Source organism: Cydia strobilella, chromosome 15 (assembly GCF_947568885.1).
Source record: "Cydia strobilella chromosome 15, ilCydStro3.1, whole genome shotgun sequence".
In the NCBI taxonomy this organism is placed as follows: domain Eukaryota; kingdom Metazoa; phylum Arthropoda; class Insecta; order Lepidoptera; family Tortricidae; genus Cydia; species Cydia strobilella.
Window position 1 is genome coordinate 11,501,961 of NC_086055.1, and position 21,748 is coordinate 11,523,708.

The 21,748-nt window shown below is 40.9% G+C and overlaps 1 protein-coding gene across 1 annotated transcript in view; it reads left to right on the top strand.

Annotated features, from left to right (window-relative positions):
* The window catches only part of LOC134747593 (transcriptional regulator ATRX homolog), a 32,857-nt gene that overhangs the window by 9,061 nt on the left and 2,048 nt on the right, over nucleotides 1–21,748 (top strand). The window contains exons 4-26 of the mRNA XM_063682188.1: nucleotides 141–262; nucleotides 583–617; nucleotides 755–937; nucleotides 1,736–1,838; nucleotides 2,226–2,318; nucleotides 3,508–3,648; nucleotides 4,179–4,295; nucleotides 5,164–5,330; nucleotides 6,211–6,374; nucleotides 6,875–7,012; nucleotides 7,502–7,677; nucleotides 8,156–8,277; nucleotides 8,761–8,884; nucleotides 9,636–9,704; nucleotides 9,960–10,104; nucleotides 10,420–10,594; nucleotides 11,562–11,674; nucleotides 11,871–11,979; nucleotides 12,592–12,763; nucleotides 15,782–15,994; nucleotides 16,572–16,731; nucleotides 17,570–17,706; nucleotides 20,854–20,938. Of these exons, the coding sequence (XP_063538258.1) occupies nucleotides 141–262; nucleotides 583–617; nucleotides 755–937; nucleotides 1,736–1,838; nucleotides 2,226–2,318; nucleotides 3,508–3,648; nucleotides 4,179–4,295; nucleotides 5,164–5,330; nucleotides 6,211–6,374; nucleotides 6,875–7,012; nucleotides 7,502–7,677; nucleotides 8,156–8,277; nucleotides 8,761–8,884; nucleotides 9,636–9,704; nucleotides 9,960–10,104; nucleotides 10,420–10,594; nucleotides 11,562–11,674; nucleotides 11,871–11,979; nucleotides 12,592–12,763; nucleotides 15,782–15,994; nucleotides 16,572–16,731; nucleotides 17,570–17,706; nucleotides 20,854–20,938 (3,063 nt within the window). The remainder of the gene's footprint in view (nucleotides 1–140; nucleotides 263–582; nucleotides 618–754; nucleotides 938–1,735; nucleotides 1,839–2,225; nucleotides 2,319–3,507; nucleotides 3,649–4,178; nucleotides 4,296–5,163; nucleotides 5,331–6,210; nucleotides 6,375–6,874; nucleotides 7,013–7,501; nucleotides 7,678–8,155; nucleotides 8,278–8,760; nucleotides 8,885–9,635; nucleotides 9,705–9,959; nucleotides 10,105–10,419; nucleotides 10,595–11,561; nucleotides 11,675–11,870; nucleotides 11,980–12,591; nucleotides 12,764–15,781; nucleotides 15,995–16,571; nucleotides 16,732–17,569; nucleotides 17,707–20,853; nucleotides 20,939–21,748) is intronic.

Consider the following 21,748-nt stretch of genomic DNA (forward strand, 5'->3'; position numbering starts at 1 on the left):
GATTAGGCGTTGCTCGTTCCGGCTGATACATCTTCCTTCAATCATCTTAAACATGGCACTGGCACATATTATGTGCTAAGCACGACAGCCTTTTATTCTAAGTAATAATTTAGTAAATAATTGTTGGAAATGGTTTCCAGAGCTTCCCCCAATGTCGATGCCAAAGTTGAACGGGGACAGCATCAACCACATCGCCAAGGAAGACCTCCTAGCTCAGAGTGACCCATCCAGCTCGGAAAATGAAAAAGCTAATGATTCTGAGGTAAGACGATATTTTATTATAGTTGGTGCCAGTAACTTCGAACTATCTGCCGAAGTGTGAATGCCATCTTACCGGGCCCGTAAATCTTGGACTTAATATGAATATTTCCTTAGGGCCACTTGCATCGTCCTACTAACCCGGGGTTAACCTTTTAAACCTGGAGTTACCATGGTTACCAGTACAATTTGACACTGGGTTAACGGGTTAGTGGGATGGTGCAAGTGGCGCTTAGAGTATAACGGCTTAATACATCAGCCCGAAAATCAACACAATTGGAAGGGAGAAAAAACTCCTCGGCTGATAATATTTTTGTTTCACAGGACGACAAAAAAGAATCAGACAGCGAAGAAGACACGTGAGTTTTCATTAATAAATATACTTATTAATAATGCATACCTACCATTATTTTGGTTTAACCTGAATGACAAAAAAGGGTTTGATTCATCCAAATGTTCGTCGGGTTTTAACATTTTTGGTGTCTCTATTACACAGTGTGAAGTCCACGAGACGCAAAGCAAACGCCATAGCGTCCGATTCCGAGGTCGAAGCGAGGAAGGCGAACAGAATGAGCGACTTCGAGGAGTCTGAGGACGAGAGCAGCGAGCCCAGGAAAAAGAGCAAGCGAAAGAAGAAGGTTACTGACAGCGACGGGTCGTTCTCTTCAAGCGACGGAGGGTAAGTGTCTGGGGCCTAGGCTTCGTCACACTCTTCGCGCGTGCGCTTCTACGCGGCACACCGCACACCTCCGCCCAACTAGTGTACCCCTAACTTACACAGTCGCCATCAGATATATCGGAGCAGCCGAGGTGCTCACAAATATCTGAACACGCCTCTATTGTCAAGGCGTTAGGGTGCGTGTTCAGGTGTTTTTAAGCACCTCGGCTGCTCCGATATATGTGATAGAGATACATGCATTAAAAAGCCAGCGGTAAAGCGTGCGGCTTTCAAAGCGGACGGTTGGAGTCAATTTTCCCGGGCCTTATATAATTCGGCCTTCGGTTTTATCATCACTGAGCTGAAGCGAGTTAGAATCTTGAGCGTAGCGAGGGACTCAAAAACACAAGATGTAAAATAACTTTGCTCTCGTGTTGCACATATAATTTTTCACCTCAGTAGTGAGAACATACTAAAGGTTAAAATGTATTTCGAACTACACAGAGTAATACAAAGAAACAAAAAAAAAAACTAATTTTTAAGTGAGGAAAGTCGCACTTTCCTCACTCCAGGGAGTGACGAAAGTAGGCTTGTTCGAGCTGCTGAGGTGAAAATTCTCTTTAACAATTTGTCATCGAATGCAATGTATCGTGGACCGTAAGTGCCAGTAGCTGAGTCAGTCTAGCGTGTCTGGCTCCTACAAGGTTGCTCTATCGTGATGGAAAACACCTTGAGCAAACATAGTAATTCTAAAAGACCTGGTTTCTCCTCTAAGGTGAAAAAAGACCCGGATTCCATTAATAAAATTTGTTTTTCCAGTAAAAAGAAGCGTCGTCGTATCAAACAAGTGGATAGCGACGGGTCCGGATCCGACACGGAGAATGAAGGCAGGAACAAACATGGAAGAAAGAATATTCGCAAGGTAAGACTCAATGAGATTAAGGCCCCGTAGGTTCGTGTACTTCTCTCACTCTCACTAAGCGTTAGCGTGAGCGAGAGATGGATGTGAGTGCTTGCGACCACGGATATCATGTTTTTGAGTTTTAATTTGTTATAAGTTTTATCAAAAAAAAAAACGAGTTCCCTCAAGAATAAAATTGCGCATATTTAGAAGCCATTTTCATATTTTTAGCTTTTGTGCATAAATTGTTATAATTTTTTGAAAGTGAGTGAATTTTTCTATTGGCCTTCCCACGCTGCGTCTACCGGTACAGGTTCCGTCTTGGGCTGATAAATTACCTTGTTTTCTGAAAATTTAAATAAATCAAAATTAATATTAAATGTATTGTATTCCTTATTTGTGAACCAGGTGATGAGCAAGGACCAGCTAGAAGAGGCTACCAAGAGAGCTGCGCGACGGGAAAAGGAGAGGATTGCTCGTATTTCCGAACGCCAGAAACTGGTAAGCGCACATTGTTTTATTTTTCGTGTTTTTGCCAAAGTTCTATGTTCTTTTTGGATCTGAATAAAATTACCGTGACTCGATTTATTTACAGTCAACAGAGAAAAAAAAAGTTTACTTAGACATTTCTAATTTCAGTTTTCCTAGTTCAATTTATTTAAAGATCGACGTTATACTAAAGTAGTAGTAAGGTCAGACTGACATGATTAACCCTTCTCTTTCCATACTGAGAAAAGTGCGGGCACGGTAGAAGAACTTCTATTAACTATCTAGGTAGACGCAGTTACCTCAAGTGCCACTATTGGTGCGCTTGTCCTGACTAAACTTAAATACCTAACCATGGGAGTCCCAAGTCTCAATCGCAATAAATTTCTTTTAAATATGATGCAAAACCAGCAGTGGCGGGGCGTCCATAGAACACGATTTCCAACGCCTTGCCTGATTTTCATACAGTCAAGCACTGATCACGAAGAAATGTTAAATCAATTCGGCTTGCATACGAATACATATTTTTTACTCGCCGCTACCACAGAATCATCATCTTCCTCGCGTTGTCCCGGCATTTTTGCCACGGCTCCATGGGAGCCTGGGGTCCGCTTGGCAACTAATCCCAAGAATTGGCGTAGGCACTAGTTGTTACGAAAGCGACTGCCATCTGACCGTCCAACCCAGAGGGGAAACTAGGCCTTGTTGGGATTAGTCCGGTTTCCTCACGATGTTTTCCTTCACCGAAAAGCGACTGGTAAATATCAAATGATATTTCGTACATAAGTTGCGAAAAACTCATTGGTACGAGCCAGGGTTTGAACCCGCGACCTCCGGATTGCAAGTCGCACGCTCTTACCGCTAGGCCACCAGCGCTTTTTTTGCCGCTACCACAGAATAAGTAATAGTATTATCATACAGAACGGCCACGCACCGCCCCGCCCCGACTCGAATTACCTCGCTCCGCGACATCAGATTGACGGCCGTTTGCCGGCCGCTCAGTACTATTTTTATGCAACTCGCTCACACAATGACGCATGACGCGTGTGCGTGTACAGACGTGCCGTTCACACATAGAAACGCAAGTGATTTTTGATGTATAGCGTGTTCGCCCTGTGCCGCTACTGAAAAATATTGTTTCCTTATCCTACATTTAATTTTGTTGATATTCACATTCAGTGTAAACTTAAATCTCTTATTCTAGTACAACAATTTGGAATTCGACGAGTCCGGCAAGCCTGACGAGGTGGTGCTGGACAAGGTGGTGTTGGACTTCGACCCCGAAACCAAGGAGCCCATCATCGAGGTGGACCGCGGGCTCGTCAAGAAACTTAAGCCGCATCAGGTTCGTATTCATATTCTAAAACATATGCTAATTACGAAAGGTTTTAACTTTCAAACAAAATTTCTTGGCTTCGCAACAGCTTTTGCCATATTTATATTTAACTAACTAATGTGGCTCAGAGATAGGGTTGAAAAAAACCCGGAAAAATTCCCGTTTTTTTTCTAAGCCTTTTTTTTAAAGTTCTATTCGGAAAAAAACAATGGCACTTAGTGTCTATGTTTTACCCATAAAAACTGAAAAATACGGGAAAAAACAAAAATTTCAAAACGTCCTGAAAAAAACGATTACATTTTTTCGAGAATTTTCAACCCTACTCAGAGACCCAAAGTGGGTCTAGGCCTCCGAAACGAGAGCACGCTACTTTTCCCGATCCTGCGCCGTTTCCTGCCAATAATCGGCTTGAAGCTGACGCAGATCCGCTTCCACACTGTCTCCCCAGCGGTATCTGGGCCGACTTACTGCCCTCTTGGCAGCCCGATGCTCTCCTATTACATTTTATTTTTATTATTAAAGACTATCTTTTTTTACAGGCCAACGGTATAAAGTTCATGTGGAACGCGTGCTTCGAAAGCGTGAAACGCATCAAGAAAGACCACGGATCCGGCTGTATCCTCGCCCACTGCATGGGTCTTGGGAAAACTCTGCAGGTCAGTTATTGCATGTTATTCAGGTTGAAATTTTATAGCTTCCAGTGTCTGATTTAGTCGTCATGTAGGGAAAGTGCTAATTTTAAGCTCCGCTGTAACCTTTAACGATTTTAAACGCTATAAACAAAAATGTCACTGACACGCCAAGGTCCCAGGTGCAAGTTAGCTAATGTAAACCTTACTGGAAAGTGTGAAGGTTACTTTGACAGTGTACAGTCGCCATCAGATATATCGGAGCGTCCGAGGTGCTCACAAATATCTGAACTCGTCTCTATTGTCAAGGCGTCAAGTGCGTGTTCAGATATTTTTGAGCACCTCGGCCGCTCCGATATATCTGATGGCGACTGTATGTCATAAGTCATAACATCTATAGTTGTCCATGCCGCGGTGGGCACGACTAGTGACGACGACTTTAGGTGTTCTTGGCGTTCAAAAGGTTAATAGTAGTTTGACTGGGAAAGGTATCTAAGTACCATACAAGATAAATTGTATGTCACTGACTTTGACTTCAAGTACAGTTGACAAAAAAGTTTGTTTTAGTTCCCTTTTTTTCCGATATCCTTACTAAGGGTCTGTTCAAGTCTGTTGCACCAAACGTTTGTCACCGTTTTAAAGAGTTCGCTAAATATAAATGTATGGGAAATCTTCAACTGTTTCGTGCAACCGCCCCTTAATACGCTCAGTACCTACTCTCAGTAGTCCGTAAATAAAAACTAGTGCCGGGCCCGTGCGAGCACGTGCCGCACCCGATTGGAGCTGCATCGTTTGTTAGATATCTTTACAATACAATACAAATACTCTTTATTGCACACCTCAATACAGAAAACAATACCCGTCTTATTACTTTAGTTCTTTATTTCTTCCGCAGGTGGTCTCCCTAACCCACACACTGCTCGCGCATAGAAAACTGACCGGCGTGAAACGAGTACTAGTGGTGTGTCCGTTATCCACCGTGTTGAACTGGGTCAACGAGTTCAACATGTGGCTCAAACATGCCGAGACAGATCACGAGGTGGACGTGTTCGAGTTGTCGAGGTCAGTCTTTTTTTTTTTCATTTTATTTGGGACAAAAAACAGTAACACACAGGGTTTAGGCACAGAAATAGAGTACAAAGAATACTATAGTGTGAGACCAACAACATCGTCCACAGATTACTAGATCTACAATATATAGCGCTAGGTAACAATATATCTCGGTATGATATTCCAAACATTCCATATCGATTTTTGTAGATCTAATTTCGCCAAAAATACTTTTTTTAGACGAGCCTGTCATGATTACAATGTTAATTTCATAAATCTAGATATCTTCTCATTGTCTTTCGGTAAATATAGTAGTGGTCTGCGGAGCTTACTTTTTCCATAGCAGTGTAACTTTGCTTTAAAAAAAAAAAAAAAATTGTAATTGTTCTATAGTCTTTTGTAACGTATGTATGTTTGTAAGCATGTTTGATACTTAGGTACTTTATTAGTTGTGTATCCAATTGTTACTTCTGTGTACCTTCCTATTTATAGGCAGTGCCGAACAAGCCCTGTTTCTACTTGTTATCAATATCAGTATGTTATAATTAATGGAACTATAGGTCTTATTGTATATCTGCAAGTTTAAACTTATCTATATGTGACTGTTTGTTTCCTAAATAAATTAAAAAAAAAAAATGATATATTTTTATGAGGTATATAGAACTATCATCTACTTCAAATAGTTGTTCTGCAGTATCTTTTCTAGTAGAGCAACTATTTTATAGTTAAGAAAAGATAACTATCCTAGAATTTCAGATTACACTGCAGTAAGCTAAAGAATATACGAGGAGTGCTGCGCAGCAACTTTTGGGCTTAAAAACATAGTACAGGGCACAGGTCACTCTCACTTATGAGACATAACATTTTTTGTTAACAGTAGCACATGTTATAGGCACAAGCAAAACTCGGAACGCTCGTGGCAGCTCCAACAATGGGTGGAGTGTGGCGGCGTGTGCGTGCTCGGCTACGAGATGTTCCGCAACCTCTCCGCCGACAACAACAAGAAGTTCAAGAAGAAGATGCTCAAGACGTTCCAGGAGGCTCTCGTGGATCCTGGTAAGCCTACAGACCGTCTAACGCACTAAAACGCACGGTCCGAGGACGACGCTAATGCCAACCGCCATACATTGTTATTGTTAAAATAAATATAGGGCGGTCGGCGTCAGCGCCTCTCGGCCGCCGCCGCTTAACTCAAACATTCGTTCAAGTCTATATCACAGGGCGGATATGCTATACATCAAAAATCACTTGCGTTTCTATGTGTGAACGGCACGTCTGTATACGCGTCATGCGTCATTGTGTGAGTAAGTTGCTTAAAAATAGTACTGAGAGTACGTCAGAAGTACGCCAGATTTCTGTCGCGGGGCGAGGTAATTCGAGTTGGAGCGGGGCGGTGCGTGGCCGTTCTGTATGATAATACTATTACCTGTGTCTATATTGAAAGTGCTTGTTGCTACCTATTTGAATAAAGAATATTTTGAATTTTTGACTTTACATTTTACTCGAGTCGGCTGCTGTTCTATTTTTCAGTAATACATTGATCTTTTTGTGACTAGGCCCGGACCTTGTGGTGTGCGACGAAGGCCATCTCCTAAAGAACGAAAAGACGAGCTTGTCGCAATCCATGAACCGCGTGAGAACATTACGACGTATCGTGCTCACCGGCACACCGCTGCAAAATAATCTCAAAGAGTGTAAGTACTCTCTTTTTAACTGACTATGATTTCGAAGTAGAAGGTAATTGCGAAGTTGTTTTTTTTTTAATGTATTTTCCCCGATTTCAATGGCTTTATAGTGATAAACGAAACTGTTTACTACCAGAGAATGTTGAGAAATTTATGATTATCTACTCCTATCACTTTCACAAACCAAATAAAATGTCATGTGCTGCTATGTACACTGACGTGGATTTCGTAGAAGAAATAGCATTTTTTTTCTATATTATTTTATACAAACCTTACGTAAAAAAATATATGATTTTATTTATTTATTTGGTGGACCTTTTTTTTCTTCTATTACGCAACTATTGATGTCGTTAAGAAATATTTCTAATAATAGCTAGATTGCGACAGTCTTTAACATATTCTCAATCACTATGATGAAATTTTTTGTCACAGTAAACATCATGTTTAACAAAAACGCGTATTTATCGAAATTAAAAATATTTAACTACGTATCTACAGATTACTGCATGGTACAATTCGTGAAGCCCAACCTCCTCGGCAAGTACAACGAGTACCTGAATCGCTTCGTGAACCCCATCACTAACGGGCAGTACACAGATTCAACTGAACGGGACATCTGCCTTATGAAGCGACGGTCGCACGTGCTGCATACTATGTTGGACGGAGCTGTTCAAGTAAGGACCTTATGCCATTGGATTATAGTACATACTAGCCCCTTATCGATGTCACGTTGGCCTGTTCACCAACGGGTACACGGATTCAACTGAACGGGACATCGGCCTTATAAAGCGACGGTCCCATGTGTTGCGTAAGGTGGATGGCGCTGTTCAAGTTTAGTTATGGCCTCGCAAACATTGTTTTTTAGTATACTCAAAAACGCCTGGCAGCTAGGTTTTGACATTTTGAAGTGGTGTCAGTTAGGAACTGAACTGTAATTAGCGTTTAGAAAGAAAATAATAAAAATCATAATGCATAAAACAACTTTCATAGTGGCTAATCGATTTGACGATTCGAAACTGATTTGACTAGTAGGAAAGTACCCTATTCTGTATTAATTGTTCAAATCTTTTTCTCATTTGTAGAATGAGACACTTTTGACCATTATAACAAGATGGTTCTAGATTATGAAATTAATTTTGTTTATATTTTCAGAGGAGAGATTACGGGGTGCTGGCACCCTTCCTGCCTCCGAAACACGAGTATGTGCTCTTTATCACGCTCACCGACATCCAGGTCAAACTCTACCAACACTATTTGGACAACTATTCTAGAAGGTAAGATATATTCTTTTACTATTATTATAGCTAATTAAGCAGACAACCTGTCTGGCCTAGTGGGACCCTGCCTTCGAAGCCGATGGTCCCGGGTTCGAATCCCGGTGAGGGCATTTATTTGTGTGATGAACACGGATATTTGTTCCTGAGTCGTGGGTCTTTTCTATGTATATAAGTATGTATTTATCTATTTAAGTATGTAAATCGTCGCCTAGTACCCAGTAGTACCCAGTAGTAGTAGTACGGTAGTACTATTAGTTATTCTGTGCCACAGTACAAGCTTTGATTAGTTTGGGGCTAGATCGATCTGTGTAAGATTGTCCCCAAATATGTATTTATTTATTTAATTAATGCTAGTGTATAAATGCATTATAAAACCCATATGGACAATGGACATACGGGATTGAACTGGGGAACGGCCAGTAACTCAAATTTATATAGTAATATTTCCTAACCTGCAACTAAAAAATTTTTTTTTTTCAGACCACTACCAGGAAAGTCATCCGGCTTCCTGTTCCCCGACTTCCAGTCCTTGCAAAGGATATGGACGCACCCGATGGTCCTCAAGTACAATTCGGAACGATACGAGATCATGCAGCAGAAGAAGGTACTTTTTAAACGATGTTATATATTTTTTAAACATGTTTATTGTTCATGCTCTTGGTCTCTTTTTAACAGCACACGCCTGCGCATCTCGATCGTATTTAGTTATAATTATATTCTATAAATTGTGATTGACATCTGTATATACAAGTTATAGACTGTAATAATGTGGTACGTCCCACAATAAAAAAGGAAAATATTTATTTTTATTTATTTATTTATTTTCCACACTTACAACTATTTTTACAGGTAAACCTAAGACAATAGTGTAACTATTAATAACACATATCTAGAGTATGGCATCACGTCTATAACATAATATATACAATGCTGATTTTGTGAATTCATTCAGAGAACATGAGAATATGTCAATATTTTCCGCCGTTATGTTGAGGGTCCGCACAGCGCGCGTCAACGGCGCCAGACCGAGCAAGTTGGTGCGCCCGCGCGGCTCGGCCAGTAGTCGCGGCCGAAGCCGGCGCCACACATACCTGTCGGAATATATTAACGAATATATTAACATATAATTATATTAGTTGATAACTTAATATTAGTGAGGGATCGTTTAGGGGAGCACCAAAATGTCAGAAGTAAATCGAATCTGATGGATGAACCTAGAGAGAACCATAATGGAGAACATGCCTGTTGCTTGGGACATCAAAATGGTCTTACTCCGGCACTGACTGCTCTTGATCAATATGAATTATGAACCATTAAAATAACCTTTTCTAATATCTAGTTTATTTTATTTTCAGAGAGATAAAGAGGAAGAAGATTCGGAAGGATCGCTTGCCGATTTCATCGATGACGATTCTACGCCGGAGGTGAGTCTTTTGTCGTTGAATTACAGAAATGATTAAGTGAAATTTATTTAATGTACAAAATAAATGTAACTAGCCTACCTTATTTACTTATAAACTACTTTTATTTCGACCTCCACCAATGGTTGGCGCCTCAACCTTCTTTTAAAGCAGAAGTGGTGACTTTCCCACAATAATAATTGCCGATGGCTTTTCAATGTCAATCATTGAGCAGTCTACTATATATATTTATTAATGATATGAAAACGGTATTAACAGGAATCCTCAACAGAAGAATCTTCAGACGATTTGTCAGATTTGAGTGATGACAGTCGAAAAAAGAGCAAAAAGAAAACTAAAGTCAAGAAAGGGAAAGGCAAAGATGCTAAGGCGTCAGGTCGCCGCAACACAAGAGCTAATCCAGGTAACGCGGCTACTTTTATTAATTCTAAAAACTTTTAGTCTGATTTTTTATTGGCTTTTGTTGGTTCAGTTAAATTAAATGATCACATGTGCCCTTTGTTTCCACTGCTTTGTATAAGGCTGAAGACAAAATCACATGGAAGTCCATATTCAAGAACATAGCAGATACCTCTCATAACTATAATAGGTACAACCTTCAGCTCAGAATCACTAAAAACAATGTTGTTCATCCCTCCCACTACCGCTACTGGTTCTCTAAGTCAAATAAGTCTTATAAGCTGATCCTAAACAAACACTCAAATCATTCTTCTTTCAGTGGAACTAGAAGAAGAAAAGCCCAATTCCGACATAGAGGAAATAAAATACGAGAACCCAACGGAGTGGTGGATGAAGCTGGTGATGGAGGAGGAGCTGGAAGACATCCGGCACTCACACAAGTTGCTGCTGCTGTTCGATATACTCCGACAGTGCGAGGCGATAGGAGACAAGCTGTGAGTATACATAGTGGTGTACATGCAGACCCTGTGTGATTAATAAATTGTGTAAGAGATGTTTACTTGTTACAAGCCACTCCTTTTCCCACGAAAACTTTTTCTAAGAGAAAACACTCTTCTTCTTCCTCGCGTTATCCCGGCATTTTGCCACGGCTCATGGGAGCCTGGGGTTTGCTTGACAACTAATCCCAAGAATTGACATAGGTTAGTTTTTACGAAAGCGACTGCCATCTGACCTTCCAACCCAGAGGGAAAACTAGGCCTTATTGGGATTAGTCCGGTTTCCTCACGCTGTTTTCCTTCACCGAAAAGCAACTGGTAAATATCAAATGATATTTCGTACATAAGTTCCGAAAAACACATTGGTACGAGCCGGGGTTTGAACCCGCGACCTCCGGATTGAAAGTCGCACGCTCTTACAGCTAGGCCACCAGCGCTTCCTAAGAGAAAACACTCGCTCTTGAAAAAATAACCCGCTCATCATTGCTTGTTTTCGATGATTGTCTGAGGACCCTTAGCTTAGCGGGAGTGAAAAAAAAAGGAGAAAATGATAGTAATTTTTTTTTGTCATTTACACTATAAATTCAATTGAATATGGGGTATTCAGTATTTACCATGTATTAGTTTTTATGAGTACCCGCGATTCCGGCACAGTTGCACATGCCATCTTCATGGAGTAACATACACATGCTAAATACCCCTTATTCAATAGTATTTATTAGTTTTTTTTTGTAGTATTACGGCCGAAACTTTGCCCAAACATACAATGTGTACCTTTACTACTATAAAGGCCACTTGCACCATTCACTAACCCGGAGTTACCATGGTTATTAGTACAATTTGACACTGGGTTAACGGTTTAACTGGTTAACCCCTTGAGTCGGATGGTGCAAGTGGCGCTTAAGCATCTATAAACACAACTATAATAAACGACTGAACGTCTTTTTTTCTTCTTTTTTTTCAGGCTTGTTTTCTCCCAGTCTCTTTATTCCCTGGATTTGATCGAATATTTCCTGGGTAAAGTCGACGAGGCAACTCAGGAGGGGCGCATTGATGAGAAACTCGCGGGACATGTTGGTGAGTCACAACTCGCCTTTAAATTACGGGTCGGTAATCGCATTTATTGCGTGACAAAGATAAAATAACCTTTTATTTTATACCACTTGGACGAAATGCAAATGATAAAAAAAAAGGTTTAAGTTCATTTTATTTGATAATCTCCCAAAGGATTTAAATCCCCTCCCAAATATTTCACAATTCAAGTTTGTTTTAGGCTCGTGGTCGCCCGGCGTGGACTATTTCCGTCTGGACGGATCTACGTCCTGCGAGAACCGATCAATTTGGTGCAAGAACTTCAACCGGGAGGATAATCCTAGAGCTAGGTAATGTATTGAAATATTTTAAATCATTAATGTCTCCTGTTCTGTACATTCTGTACCTAATTTACTTTATCAACATTTTGAAAACAGGATTTCTAAGTCCTCGCGTTCTTGTACAGATTTATGGCGTTATTCATAAACGCGTTACTGCCCTGATAGCTTATGAATTGTTTGTCTTTATCTGTCATTTTGACTTATGTATTTGTAAGAAAGGGATAAAACATAATTTAACTAAATCAGGCTCGTAAAGTTTCATGAATAAGGGTTAATTCAAATCGAGTTTCTTTTGAAAAATGTTCGAATTCAAAACCCTAACAACGCTACATAATATGTACAAGATTAGCTAGTCAGGAAATTTAATTTCAGTACCGTTTCGTACCTTGTCACAGTGACCATAGTATTTATTAGGTCCATAATAGCGACTTTCATATTGATTGTCACTGCGACAAGGTATGAAAGGTATGATTGCGTCATATTGACCGTGTCTAAAATAGAAGTCAGCGGGAAAACCATCGTGAAAATAGTAGCTCAGCAACGAATATTATTCGTCAATCAGACAGCAGTGCGTAGATTTTGTCTAATTACGAGGTTTTAAACTGTTTTGATTTCTCATAGACTGTTCCTAATCTCGACCCGCGCCGGCGGTCTCGGCATCAACCTCGTCGCCGCCAACCGCGTCGTCATCTTCGACGTGTCCTGGAACCCTTCCCACGACGTACAGAGCATCTTCAGAGTCTACCGCTTCGGACAGAAGAAACCGTGCTACATCTACCGCTTCCTGGCCATGGTAAACCTTCTGGAATATTATTAATCTTGACTTGTGAATTTCGATGTGTCGTTGAACTCTTCCCACGACGTACAGAGCATCTTCAGAGTCTACCGCTTCGGACAGAAGAAACCGTGCTACATCTACCGCTTCCTGGCCATGGTAAACCTTCTGGAATATTATTAATCTTGACTTGTGAATTTCGATGTGTCGTTGAACTCTTCCCACGACGTACAGAGCATCTTCAGAGTCTACCGCTTCGGACAGAAGAAACCGTGCTACATCTACCGCTTTCTGGCCATGGTAAACCTTCTGGAATATTATTAATCTTGACTTGTGAATTTCGATGTGTCGTTGAACTCTTCCCACGACGTACAGAGCATCTTCAGAGTCTACCGCTTCGGACAGAAGAAACCGTGCTACATCTACCGCTTCCTGGCCATGGTAAACCTTCTGGAATATTATTAATCTTGACTTGTGAATTTCGATGTGTCGTTGAACTCTTCCCACGACGTACAGAGCATCTTTAGAGTCTACCGCTTCGGACAGAAGAAACCGTGCTACATCTACCGCTTCCTGGCCATGGTAAACCTTCTGGAATATTATTAATCTTGACTTGTGAATTTCGATGTGTCGTTGAACTCTTCCCACGACGTACAGAGCATCTTCAGAGTCTACCGCTTCGGACAGAAGAAACCGTGCTACATCTACCGCTTCCTGGCCATGGTAAACCTTCTGGAATATTATTAATCTTGACTTGTGAATTTCGATGTGTCGTTGAACTCTTCCCACGACGTACAGAGCATCTTCAGAGTCTATCGCTTCGGGCAGAAGAAACCGTGCTACATCTACCGCTTCCTGGCCATGGTAAACCTTCTGGAATATTATTAATCTTGACTTGAGAATTTCGATGTGTCGTTGAACTCTTCCCACGACGTACAGAGCATCTTCAGAGTCTACCGCTTCGGACAGAAGAAACCGTGCTACATCTACCGCTTCCTGGCCATGGTAAACCTTCTGGAATATTATTAATCTTGACTTGTGAATTTCGATGTGTCGTTGAACTCTTCCCACGACGTACAGAGCATCTTCAGAGTCTACCGCTTCGGGCAGAAGAAACCGTGCTACATCTACCGCTTCCTGGCCATGGTAAACCTTCTGGAATATTATTAATCTTGACTTGAGAATTTCGATGTGTCGTTGAACTCTTCCCACGACGTACAGAGCATCTTCAGAGTCTACCGCTTCGGACAGAAGAAACCGTGCTACATCTACCGCTTCCTGGCCATGGTAAACCTTCTGGAATATTATTAATCTTGACTTGTGAATTTCGATGTGTCGTTGAACTCTTCCCACGACGTACAGAGCATCTTCAGAGTCTACCGCTTCGGACAGAAGAAACCGTGCTACATCTACCGCTTCCTGGCCATGGTAAACCTTCTGGAATATTATTAATCTTGACTTGTGAATTTCGATGTGTCGTTGAACTCTTCCCACGACGTACAGAGCATCTTCAGAGTCTACCGCTTCGGGCAGAAGAAACCGTGCTACATCTACCGCTTCCTGGCCATGGTAAACCTTCTGGAATATTATTAATCTTGACTTGAGAATTTCGATGTGTCGTTGAACTCTTCCCACGACGTACAGAGCATCTTCAGAGTCTACCGCTTCGGACAGAAGAAACCGTGCTACATCTACCGCTTCCTGGCCATGGTAAACCTTCTGGAATATTATTAATCTTGACTTGTGAATTTCGATGTGTCGTTGAACTCTTCCCACGACGTACAGAGCATCTTTAGAGCCTACCGCTTCGGACAGAAGAAACCGTGCTACATCTACCGCTTCCTGGCCATGGTAAACCTGGAATATTATTAATCTTGACTTGAGAATTTCGATGTGTCGTTGAACTCTTCCCACGACGTACAGAGCATCTTTAGAGTCTACCGCTTCCGGCAGAAGAAACCGTGCTACATCTACCGCTTCCTGGCCATGGTAAACCTTCTGGAATATTATTAATCTTGACTTGTGGATTTCGATGTGTCGTTGAACTCTTCCCACGACGTACAGAGCATCTTCAGAGTCTACCGCTTCGGACAGAAGAAACCGTGCTACATCTACCGCTTCCTGGCCATGGTAAACCTTCTGGAATATTATTAATCTTGACTTGTGAATTTCGATGTGTCGTTGAACTCTTCCCACGACGTACAGAGCATCTTCAGAGTCTACCGCTTCGGGCAGAAGAAACCGTGCTACATCTACCGCTTCCTGGCCATGGTAAACCTTCTGGAATATTATTAATCTTGACTTGTGAATTTCGATGTGTCGTTGAACTCTTCCCACGACGTACAGAGCATCTTCAGAGTCTACCGCTTCGGACAGAAGAAACCGTGCTACATCTACCGCTTCCTGGCCATGGTAAACCTTCTGGAATATTATTAATCTTGACTTGAGAATTTCGATGTGTCGTTGAACTCTTCCCACGACGTACAGAGCGGTAGATGCTCTGTACGTCTTTTTAACCATGGTAACTATAGGTACTTTAGTGCCAGTTGCACCATCCGCACTTGACAGACTCATCAACGTCACCCGACCCGCCGCGGCGGTTTACTATAAAACTTTCCATACAGCATACAGTAAAGTTTAGTGAAAACTTTAACGATGACGATGGAACAGTTTGGTGCAACCGACCCTAAATTGTATAAACAGCCAGCAGCAGAGTACTATTAGTTGGGCGTTCCCATGTAGAATGGCAAACAGATTTTTATGATTAAGTTCTTCCCAAAGTAGTTGAAGAACTGTTGTTTCTCAATACACCAATGGTGCGGCAGCTGACGTTAACGAGGCTTCACAATAGTCTTCAACCACACGATTTACCGCCTAGGGTTTTTATAAGACCTAGGGATCTATGGTGTATTAATGTATTTTATCACGGCATGTAATTATTGCAAGCTGGCTAGATTAAAGATATAAAATTCCCAAAAATCTATTACCGCATATTTTACAGTGTTATTATAAAACTATAAATATAAATTCACACAGGGCACGATGGAAGAGAAAATCTACGAGCGACAAGTAACCAAGCAAGCGATCTCCAAGCGCGTCATAGACGAGCAGCAGATAGACCGGCACTACGCCGCCAACGATCTCGCTGAACTGTACAAGTTCGAACCTGTCCCCGTCGAGCCCCGGCCCGTGCCCAAGCTGCCTAAGGATCGGCTCTTCGCTGAGATGCTGAAGGACCACGAGAATCGGGTAACTGACTGTCTATAAATGTGTTTTGACAGCAAATAGATTGGCAGTATGCAGCCAACGATCTCGCTAAACTATACAAGTTCGAACCTGTCCCCGTCAAGCCACGGCCCGTACCCAAGCTGCCTAGATCGGCTCTTCGCGGAGATGCTGAAGGACCGCGAGAATCGGGTAAGTGCAACAAGAAGTTTATAAAACTATAAGTAGTTACAATTTTATAAGTTTATGCCGGCCAATTAGCCGCTCATCATCAAGGCAAGTGTCAATCGCATCAATATTGCCGGTTTACGGGTGTATAATTGAATCCCTGAGGTTTATTTTACGTTAAATATTTGGACATAACCTATGAAATTATGTGTTTGTTTTACATGCAAAACGTTTATTATTATTCTCAAACGACCATGTGCTACTTGTAATTATGAATTTTGTTTGAAGTAAAATTGCACGGCACCCGTTTATGGGGACCGTGCACCAATCAGGGTTTAACCACAGTGTGACCCAAATCGAAAACTTAATTTTGATATTGAACCTTATTGAGTCAAGATTGTTGAATAAAACTAAAAAAACAATGTTGTTACAGGTCTTTAGGTTCCACGAACATGACTCGCTGCTAGAGAACAAAGAGGAGGAGACCCTCAGCGAGGAGGAGCGCAAGAAGGCGTGGGAGGAGTTCGAGAACGAGAAGAAAGCTCCACCTCCCTCGCCCTTCCCCAACACCTGGTCCATGCACAACGGAATGGGTATGTTATCTCCTTATCTCTCATCTCTCAACCGGAAATCGGTTCACAAATTCCTGCTTTAGTGATCTTTCTTCATTTGTATTGGTCACCTCTCTAGCTTTACATCTCAGATCAATTGTCTTCAGTCATAGTCAAAAGGAACCTGCATTTTAGATACGTCAAAGGCGTTTGATCAGGTCTGTTCAAATATTGGGGTTTGAGCAAATATATTTCCAGCTGTTTTACCGACTAAACCATGAGAGCTATTAATGACGGTGAGTCGAATGCATTGGAAACATAAATCATTAATTAGGTGCAGTGCACCGCATAGGTACATGAAATATGAAATACGAGATATGATAGGTATATGAAGGGTACACGGAAAGAACATGTCTAGTCACTTTTTTGAAAAATGAGATTTTAATCTTAAAATGTAGAGCCCTTAATGAACTATTAGTTACAACTTCTGTTACCGCTGCAATTATAAATATAACTCGTTTTTGTCTCATTTTAAAAACACCTATACACTAAAATAATATGGTTAATTACCCACATCGTTCCTTTCAAACCGCGATAACTCAAAATGTTGTCAAAGTGACTAGACATGTTCTTTCCGTGTACCCTTCATATGCTATCCTCATTGGTGTGTTTGCTATATACCAAATTGACGATATTTATAATACGAAAGATGATTATTACACGGACGAATGCAATTGTGATTCAGCGAAGAGGAAAAGCCAAGGCGTTATTTTCCTTATTTCGAAATATGGAAAATTTTATAATAAGGACCAAATATTTGTTAAGGAAAGTAATAAATGGTCCCTAAATAGTACCGCTTATGATTATATTTGATCCCCAGCAGCCAGCCTCCTGCAGCAACAACAACAGCAGCTAGCGTACGCCGCGCTGGCCGCCATGATCCGCAAGGACATGCCCAACATCAACGACAACCAGATCCGCGACATGCTGCCCATCATCTGCAACGCCAACCCGGGGGTGAGTTACTGCCCACAGGCACTGCTGAACACATCATGTCCCCAGCAGGCTCCTATCCGCAAGGACATGCCCGACATCAACAACAACCAGATCCGCGACCCCGGGGATAGAACTGAGAACATACTGCTCAACAAAACTTCCTTGACTTCCTTCTTAATTCAGATGCAAGGATTGATAACAAATACCGGATAGGGTATGCTCCCAGTACTAGTTTTATACACAGCGGCGGCTGGTGATTCTATATTATGGGTGTTCACTATCACAGTAAAAAACTACACATTCAATTAACCGACACAAAATACGGTCATTGAACTCTCTTATAGAATTTCGCTATTACGAATATCTTGACGACCGATAGACGCTAACTGCAGTTCATTTTACAAATGGATTCTAGGTTGTGAATGTTGTTTTAAAATTTTATGGAAATATGTGCTAAATTGTTAACACATCGGTTTCGGTCCAAGCAAACTCACCGCACAGCCGTCGCCCGCCCGCGCCCGCTCCAAACAAGACATATGTACTTAGGTAGGTAACACGATAAACTAAAACACCTAGTTACTTTTATCACAGCGACATAACACAACCACGGTGTTTTTGCATATTGATCTTATTTAATGACATATAAGTTTTTGTTTTTGACGAACATTGTTACGAAAGTTCAAGGTTTTCCTTTTATATTGAACTCGAGTCGATTTTGTAAACTTTTTTCACATTCTCCCGTTAAATTCATTCATTTTAAATACCTCACAACAAACAAATTATGTGCACTTACTGCTTAAACTCTTGGTTAATTATTTATAATAAAAAAATGCCAAAATTCCATTCACGCGCGTACTTTAAAATTGACTATACTAACTAAGGTCTGTTTACAAACAAGTGACAATATGGGGCGCACAATGCGCGCGCATTCGACGAGAGGGCGCAAGGTCAAACGGGCTACGGAGCGCCGCTCCAATTTTACCTCTTTCTTCATAGAAAATCTTCTGTTTCACGTGCGGAACTGTAGCGAAACTTCTCTTTCGCTCTCATTGAATTTCCTATTGATTTTATGTACTAAATCTTTTTCATAGGAGCGCAATCCAAAGCGCTCCGCTTCGCGCGTTACCTATGATTCCTATGAAATTATAGGAGTAGGCCGAGTAGTATAGGCCGTCTATAAACTTATAATGAATAAAGGTAATTATTTAATTGGTATTTTACTTTTGTACGATAGATCTTAAAGAGTAATATATTAATTAGGCACTATAATTTCATTATGATTATTTATGGGAGTGCACTGCACAAGCGCTCCTTAGAGGAAGCCGCGCCTGTTTATACATAATACTGGAACCGGGAAAACCCGGTTTTTGCTTTACAAATTCGTTCTCGGGAGTATTTTAAAGTATGGGATAACCTAACATAACGACCGGCAAATTTACTTAGGCCATGACTGGCTATTAATTCAAGTTGTATTGTTTAATTTCCGTTCTTGGTATCTAGTAGCAATTATCTTGAACAAATTTTAGTGTGCACAAAATACGTTTTAAACTTGTGACATCTAAATTTATTTCATGAAATAATATATCGATCCTTACTCTGAAAGTTTGAAATTATAGGCACTTCATAAATCAAACGTTTAATAATACTTTGATGATCAATTATGCTAGCATACTTGCAATGGGAATTATAGCTTAGGCTATTTTCAGATATATGGTCAATAGTGATTATATTTATAGCCAGCTAGAATTATGTACTAAACACTAATACACAATATGTACAATAGATGTTATTATGAATTTGTAAATAATATAACAAATTGTGTACATAAAACTAAGGAGTAACAACTTACCCTATACCAAACGATAAACACAATTCACTATATTGCCTTATTGGGCAGTTTTACATTAAATTACATTAATCATATCACATTTATTTGTCCAGATGTTCGGTGGATATGATTATGGCGTAAGTTGGCGTCCTTATTCTTGTTTTGTTTATTCAGTATAGCCTCGGTAGGGATTATGTTTCAGCATGACCTTTTTCTTTCACGACGGCGTTTTCTATTTGTACTGTTGAAATGCCGTTGTGAGACTCGCTTCGGTCGCGTTGAGACTCTTGTTTCATTTCATAACATACGCAAAGAATCAATACTCATTTTAAACTCGTGGACTGAAAGTAAATAAGTTTCCCTAAAATTTAACCGGGTGTTTAGAGCATAGCAAAATAATCTAATGAGAGTCTCAACCGGTCGTAAGCAAATACTATTGTATTTTCACTATACCCCGCAATCTGACACTTATTTAGGGGCAAGCGATGTCCAATAATGCTATAAATTACTTATTAAGCTTCAAAACTATAAGTTAACCTATAAGTATAAGTTGGTTAGAAAAGAGCGTATTCCCATCTTAAAGGCCGGCAACGCACTTACAACCCCTCTGGTGTTGCGGGTGTCCATGGGCGGCGGTAATCGCTTACCATCAGGTGATCCGTCTGCTCGTTTGCCTCCTATTTCATTAAAAAAAAAAAAACACATTTGATTCCATTGATTTCCAGATGTGTGGTCTTTCTTGACACATACCGATAATAATAAAAAAATAAGCATAATTGAATGCCATAAGGCCCCCCATAAGGCAAGGCGAAGAAAACTTAATTTTACCAAAGACGAGTCGGAGAGCAATGCCGTAAAAAAATAAAGTTTAGCCCTTAGCGCCCTTTGTTGTGAGCATTGGCAGTTTTAACCACATTTATAGCAACATTGATAGGTCCACCCACCGCAAACTTGGAAATCCAAAGATTCTGTATCTCCGTCTCTACTACTCTTGTATTATTTTTGTGACATAGATGTAGATACAAAAACTTTGAATCGGGTTGGTAACTCTCAAAGGTTTTTATAGATAGCACTAGCAGCAGGTTTCCCCTGTTTTTAGTTTTGTTCTATGGGATTTGGTTAAAGGGCATCCGGGTCATACTATTTAAAAAAAAAACAAGATATTGACACGGAAACCTATACTGGCGCCATGTAAAAAGCTTCGACCGGCCAATTTCATTGTAAAGTTCATGGTAGGGGGTAGTTAGAGTGCAGGGACTACCCGCACCGCTATAGTATACATATAGTAGTTAGTGCATAGAGCGAGGTTCCTATAACGAGGAGTTATGTTTGTTGCGCAGCTGATGCAGAAGATGAGCGAGATCTACAAGTACGCGCCGCCCGGCATGATGAACCCATCCATGATGAATCCCGTCATGAATCCTGGTGAGTACACATAACAACTAGACTTATATTGACCGGGATATAGACCGTGATTACCTTTTGTATTATTTGTGAGCTCCCGATATTAATCACTGGATCGAGTTGCATAGTCCCAAGGTCATTTCGACAGAACGCCACTATATACCAAGATTGGTAAGAGAAGCCGTTGAAATTCACAAATACAAAAATTTTAATCGTGAAGATGGGTTTAAACTGTCAAATGTGTGGAATCCTGTGATTTGTTTGTGTAAAAAACCAGTGATATCCGAATCAAACACGCGTAGTGACACCGTGAGTGTAGTGTGTTTGGACAGACCAACGAGTGTGAACGCGACCGGACCAACAAGTGTGAATGCGACCGTTGGTAACGTTGAAAGTGAACGCAGCCGACGCGCAAGAATGAGGGTAGACAGAGCGCTGTCTACACAACTTTGACACCCACCCGCTATCTTCAGTCACCCGTGAACATGATGCATGTAACTGCGTCGAAATATCGGGAGCTCACAAATAATACAAAAGGTAATCACGGTCTATATCCCGGTCAATATAAGTCTAGTGAAACTAACCGTGAATCATTCAAAACTCTAATTACACATAACAAATCTAGCTGTTTAGAAAATACAATATCGGTAATTTAATTCAGCGATCGGCAACCTTTTAGCAGCCAAGGGCCACAGAGTAGTTAACGAAGTTGAAGTGGGCCGCCACTTTGACTTTATCAGACATTCTCGTTTGTCAATATTACATACAAAAAAGCCAGGGAGGCACGCGGGCCGCAAGTGAGAGGTTCGCGGGCCGCCTGTTGCCGACACC